The sequence below is a fragment of the Dermacentor silvarum genome, chromosome 2 (genome assembly GCF_013339745.2).
Source record: "Dermacentor silvarum isolate Dsil-2018 chromosome 2, BIME_Dsil_1.4, whole genome shotgun sequence".
Lineage (NCBI taxonomy): Eukaryota > Metazoa > Arthropoda > Arachnida > Ixodida > Ixodidae > Dermacentor > Dermacentor silvarum.
The window spans coordinates 92,684,001-92,690,000 of record NC_051155.1 but is presented as its reverse complement, the minus strand read 5'-3'; the positions used below and the strand labels follow the sequence as shown (position 1 = coordinate 92,690,000).

The 6,000-nt window shown below is 46.6% G+C and overlaps 1 protein-coding gene across 1 annotated transcript; it reads left to right on the top strand.

Moving 5' to 3' along the window:
* Positions 1-880: 880 nt before the first annotated feature.
* Positions 881-5,048, top strand: LOC119441031 (2-Hydroxyacid oxidase 1). The gene is made up of 3 exons (XM_037705771.2): positions 881-1,025; positions 2,020-2,089; positions 4,648-5,048. Exons 1-3 carry the CDS (start codon positions 903-905, stop codon positions 4,740-4,742), a joined length of 288 nt encoding a protein of 95 aa, XP_037561699.1. The 5' UTR covers positions 881-902; the 3' UTR covers positions 4,743-5,048.
* Positions 5,049-6,000: the final 952 nt, after the last annotated feature.

Sequence of the window (6,000 nt, the reverse complement as noted above, 5' to 3'; positions counted from 1 at the left end):
GGCTGAGATAGCAGGTCCCTCATTTATTATGGCGTTTTCTCAGTCTTCCGTGACAGTGACACTGGCACGGTGAGACGCTCCAATATAGCGGCGCGTGGTCATTCTGGTTAAGGCGATCATCCAAGGTTCCTCAGTCCAGGAACCTGCAGTACTGGAAGACATAAGCTTCGTAGGCAAAACACAAGAATACAACCAATGCAGTGTAGACGCTTCGAGCCTCAAAAAAATATCTTAATGAAAGAAGGTTTGATAGCCTAATTACATTACAGCTCCTAGATCTTTGATAAATAGCGATAGGCTTTCGTCACGCCGCAGAGCAATGCAATTGGAAGATAAACACAGTGCGTCCCTTGGTTTGTGCAAGGAGCAAATGGTGCACGACACGGGCCTCGCGCGCATCGTTTTCCGTTTTCAGTCTGCGCGCACGTTTGCGCCCGGAGCTGCCCATCGATGCGATATGACTTTTATGTGACGTTAACTGCTTTCCGGCTGTTCGATTTTTTTTTTCGTTTGTTCACGGAAAGAAGAATGGAAAGAAGAGAATGCCATTGATAGAGACGCCGAACTCGTGGTTTGGCTGCCTAATGTTACACAGCCACGTCATGTAACGAGGCTCTTGGGGCTCGCGCAAATAGACCTTTGTCACTTGGCGCAAGCCAGCAGGCACTCTGAATAGTGGTCGCTACTTTTGGAAGATCCTGGAGCTTTACGTTCCATACAGCTGAAGCTGCATCGCACCTAAACCTGTGCTACGTGGTTGATGCACACTGCTTAATGCGGTTTGATTTCTCGGCACTTGGTAGTTTAATTGTATGCATGATTTGTAAAACACATATATCTACACTTTGTACGATTTGGCGCAGTTAGAGGCTCTGCGTGAGGTAGCTGCTGCCGTGCGAGGTATGCCGGTCGAGGTGTACGTGGACGGGGGAGTGCGCGAGGCTGCAGACGTCGCCAAGGTACTGGCACTGGGCGCCAAGGCTGCCTTCATCGGGCGCCCCGTCGTCTGGGCGCTCGCGCAAAAGGTGAGAGGGAACGAACCACACATACCTTCGTTCAAAGTAGCATCCATACTAGAGCCTCTGGTATGACGTCCCTGGACTAGCTTTTTAATTACATGAAACGCCCTAACGCGCAGTGTACACGAACTTTTTGTTCGGGCCAACCATGCCACCCAATTGTGGATATTGTAGGCGCAAGTCAAAGAAGCGACGTCTCGTTCTACAGCGTAACGGCGTTGGTAAGCAGCGACAACAAAGGCATGCTTGGGGAGCCCGTCAATACGGGTAACAAACGCAATGCATGCTGAAGCCTGAACGCCGTATGTCCGCTAGCTCTACGAGCTAGATGAAGAGATTCGGATGGAAGAGAGAGGGGGACAAGGAGAGTTATAACGAAGATTACTATATTATTTGTAATAGTTACTGAAATTTCAGTAATCGGGAAAATAAACACGGTTATTTTAATCGCCCTTGTGCAGGTTGGCAACGGCAGCGGTCTACAAAAAGGGGCCCTCGAAAAAGAAAGAGTTTTCTTGCAACTCGAGAGCTGCAGGGGCCTTCGTGCGTGGTACCACACGCTTTGTATGTGCGCACCTAGTTTCTTAGAAAATGGAGGGTTTATTATTAACTAAACGTAAGAGAACAAGTTAATAAAGCATAAAAAAAAGCACCGCGATGTCGAACGTACCGGAACATTCCCCTTACTACTATGCTGGATAAAGTAAAGGAATGTGCAAGCATATGCACGTCGCCTGTTTAATCCACAGCGGTCCGCGTTTCCATCATCCTGCGAGGCTAAAATAGTTCGGCGGCCGCTCCCTGACAAACTTGAGGTTTTAAAAATGGCTCACTCATAAGCAAACATTGTACCACTTTACCTCTTTTTTGACCTCTTTTGTTCTTCCTTGTAAAGTATAGCAGGCTAAGCCAACCAGACTTGACTCACTTATCAGCAAGTACCGAGGCAGAAGAGCTGCCAGATATTCGTGGCTTATACATTTCTTTTAATATTCTATAGGGAGAAGATGGTGTGGCCAACTTGTTAGAGAACTTCAGGAAGGACTTGGATCGGATTCTCGCTCTTTTAGGTAAGCCTGTATATGCAACGAAATTCTTTCAAGTGATCATTGTCTATGGAATAATCCGATATCGAGAAAGCATGGGGGAATTAGGTGAGGGACCCATAGAATGGCGGGAAGTGTACAAAGAACCATAGCATTCCAGGAGACGCTAGTTATTAAGAAAGAGCACATTTGTTTGACGGCAACGAAAAGGTGGGCCTATTGACATGAGAAGCTGTCTGGAATTTCTTAATAGCACCTCTGAGTGACGCTGAAGAATGAGTAAAAGCCACACACGGTATTGTGCACGGCACGATTATAGATTTAAAATAAAATATACCTATTAAGTTTTGCCTATAGGTCCACAAGAAACGTTAAATATTGCTAATTTTGGCACGCGTAAATGGCTGCGAGAAAGTACTTGAAAAGTTTGACTCTCACAGTTGTAGGCAATTTGACATCGAAAGACGCAGTAAGTAAGACGCAGTAACACATAAGACCAAAGACGCAGTGCTCGCTCGGCTTTCATATTTGTATGTGAGATGATGGATTTTCACCAGGAACGATTGCTGCGCTGAAAATTGTTCCTGAAAATTTTTATCACAAATTCACAGGATAGGATGGTATAAACTTTATTTGTACAACGGTTATGGCTGTTGGTGCCCGGGCTAGGCTGCCAGGGGTCCATCGCCGGATGAAAATCTTCGGAGATCCTCGGCAATGGCCCTGGCCCGCTGGACGGCCCACTCCTGGTCCATACCAGAAAAATATCTGCGGATCGCGTGGACTAAGGAAATCAATTAGTTTCGACACATTTGGCTGTCAATCATAGTTTGACGGTTCCGCATAGTGCTACCAGATGGCGCGTTATGCATGGGAAGGGCGAAGAATTTTGCGTGTGACGCGAGCGTGTGTGTGACGATACTGGCAAGGCGATGGCACGGCGACTAGTATGGACATGATGGCGACAGTGATGTCACGATGACTGATTTATTGTACTTCGTGAAAGAACCATTAGGACCTGCTCCGTTATAACCCAGAGTCGACTCCCGAAGATGGTGAAATATTCCATAGCTTGTAAGAGCGTTTTGGCTGCCACGGCGAGATAGCGGCGAAAGCTGGTGCGCTACCGCTTCAATTAGCGAACTCATTTAATTCCATTCATTCACCTGGTATATCCAGGCACACGCCACGCTCCCCCTTCGCGACAGCGTCTCTAGATCGCGCGGTGTGTCCGGAATAATGCGAGACAGGAGCCCTGTTTCATCCACATGAGGCGTTTCGGCGGCGGCAATACGGTGTTTGCTGCATTAGTTTAACGCTGATCACATTAACGTCAACATTCATCGTGATATGGGTTCTGCGGGATTTTTTTAAGAAGAAGGCTTTATATCTCGTAAATTTGACCCACAATGCTGTGGCAGCCAGCACAGCTATGTTGTGCGTAATGAAACAATGAAGCACGAATGATCAATTCTGGGGTTTTACAAGCCAAAAACAAGATATGATTACAGGGCACACCATAGTGGGAGACACGCATACGACACGTTAAATATAAAGGTGCTCTCTCGACTTTCAGATAGTACATTTACTGATCCTCACATAGTCGAAAACTAAGCACTCGCACTTTCCCTTACCGCAGCGCACAATAAAGCGCCAGACAAATGTAAGTAGCCACCCACACCTAATAATGTGCACCAAACAACAACCTTTAGAAGTCGAGATGTTGCTCAGGGTCATGTAAAAGCAATCCTTGATCGATGAAAGGACAACGAAGATGCTGTTAGGGTAAAATACGTAAAGGCAATACCAAAGAGAAGAAGGCTGAGGTTTTTAAATTGTTGGGATCCTAGGGGTCCTTGCCCAGAGAAGGAGTGTCGATAAGGTGACCGAACTGTTGAAAAGAAATTTTACCTTGTGGTTGGCGCATGATAGCCTTAGTTGCTTATGCGCCATTAAACACAACACAACACACACAAAAGACTAACGTCACACAGGTGGACGGACGAAGTGATGCCTAACGACATATCGCTCACAAGCGCCGGTCCTCCAACTATGCACTCTATATCGCTTGGCACTGATCGGCACTCTTGTGGAAATTGAGTTCAAATTCCTAAAGATTTTCCGTCGCGAGAACACTTTCTTATCGGCAGGCGGCGTTTCCTAACAATACGTGCATTGTCATGGTTTTCAAGTCCAGGACCTAACAATCTGCTTCAGCCTATGAATGCTTTGACGAGTACGGGCGCACATTTGTGTTCTTTCTTTCTTGAGCATTCTCATGCTGTTTAATGTACAGCTGCAACGCAAAATATTAGTACAAGTAGCCGATTATCGGAGCAGGGAAATTGCTGTACGTAGCGCTCTTATTCCCGTGCACACTCGTATCTAAGGTACCACATGATTCATGTTTTAAAGAGGGGGTGCTTGGCACTCTCGTTTTTGGCGTGCTAGGGAAACACAGCGTCGCGTGCCTCAATTTATCTGATCGGGCGATCGGTCACTTGTGCTAATCTTTCTCCGCTGCAGCTGTACATTTCTTAGCATTCGCGCTTAACCACATTCTTATGTTTTGTTTTTTAAAGGCTGCCCTTCAGTGGATGACATCGACTCGTCATTTGTGCGGTGTCACGACTCCAGCAGCGGAAGTCTGGAGCAGCAAAGCGTACAAGAGGCGTAGAAAAGAAGATATAAGGACCGCAAGTGGAGTGGGAAATGGTTCCTTGCGGCAATATGCATGTGCGAGTTGGACGCGGTAGTCAGCGTCCTATCGCGTTCCATTGGCGCTTAATAATTAGTCCGGCGTTCTGCGCACCTCACAGAATTAAAGTGGTAGCACCTCTGCACGTATCCCGGAGCACGAGGTACAATTGGGAACAAGAAAATATACAAACTTGTTATTCGAGTCATAATGCATACTCATCAGACATGGCTTCTGTAAAAACATGCGTGTATTCCAGCTCGTCAGCAGAATAAAAGAGAAGAAACTGCTGCTGGCCGCACCTCAACTGTTAGCCGCCGGCTAACACCGCACCTTCACCATTTAGGAAAGAGAGTTATTCGGGCAAATATTGGTTGGACACAATACAAAAAAAGTGTACAGACAACTAGAACGATTACTCATTGTGACGTAGCTTTACAGTACTCACATAGCAACATTCACATGAACTAATTATAGCGTAAGACGTTTCAACGGCTTGCGACTTGGCCACCGACCACCGCCACTTCATCATCATCACCAGCCTATATTTAGGCCCACTAAGGACCACTAAGGCCTACTAAGGCCTACTAAGGCCCACTAGGACTGGACTAAAACACTCTCGTGTTAAAAAAAACCTCTCGGTATAGAACCTGTGATAGTGTAATGTTTATTGCACATTGATATATAATGTCTATTGGTGTTTTGTGGCAATTACCCCTGTCTTCCTCCATCACGCGATAGCTGATATCCAACTTGCACAACGCGAAAGACGAAGCACGTAACTTCAACGCGCAAGACAAAGCACGTGCGTCACCGAGTCAAATCAGCGCGTACAGCGCGTAGTAATTGCAGCCTCCGCGATCAACTTCAGAAACATTTTCAGAGCTAATTGCGTTTAGTACGGTGACCTCGTTGGTAGTGGCTTCTTGATGCATCCCTTCGAGCTGGCATCGAGGCGTCGTAGTGCTGAGACCACCGAAGCGTTCACTGTCGGTGCGCGTTAGTATGCACGCGTCTGTGTAGCTCTCTGCGGCGCAATCTCGGCGATCAGGCGGAGTCGTGGGTTCTTTCGCTATTTTCTTCTGGTTTCTTTCTTTGTACTGGTATGTCCGTGACGGAAATACTTCCCATAGTGTTAAAAAGTGTACACGTTTACACAACTTTACAAGTATCAGCAACATTCACATGCTAGCGTAAGGCGGTTCTTCTTTCACATCTGACTAAGTTACACTAAGTT

Excerpts from the sequence above, each read along its gene's own strand:
- LOC119441031 (XM_037705771.2), top strand. The coding sequence starts at position 903 with ATGCCGGTCGAGGTGTACGTGGACGGGGGAGTGCGCGAGGCTGCAGAC. Across the intron at positions 1,026-2,019 it reads TCTGGGCGCTCGCGCAAAAG|GGAGAAGATGGTGTGGCCAA; the intron begins GTGAGAGGGAAC and ends AATATTCTATAG. Across the intron at positions 2,090-4,647 it reads TCGGATTCTCGCTCTTTTAG|GCTGCCCTTCAGTGGATGAC; the intron begins GTAAGCCTGTAT and ends TGTTTTTTAAAG.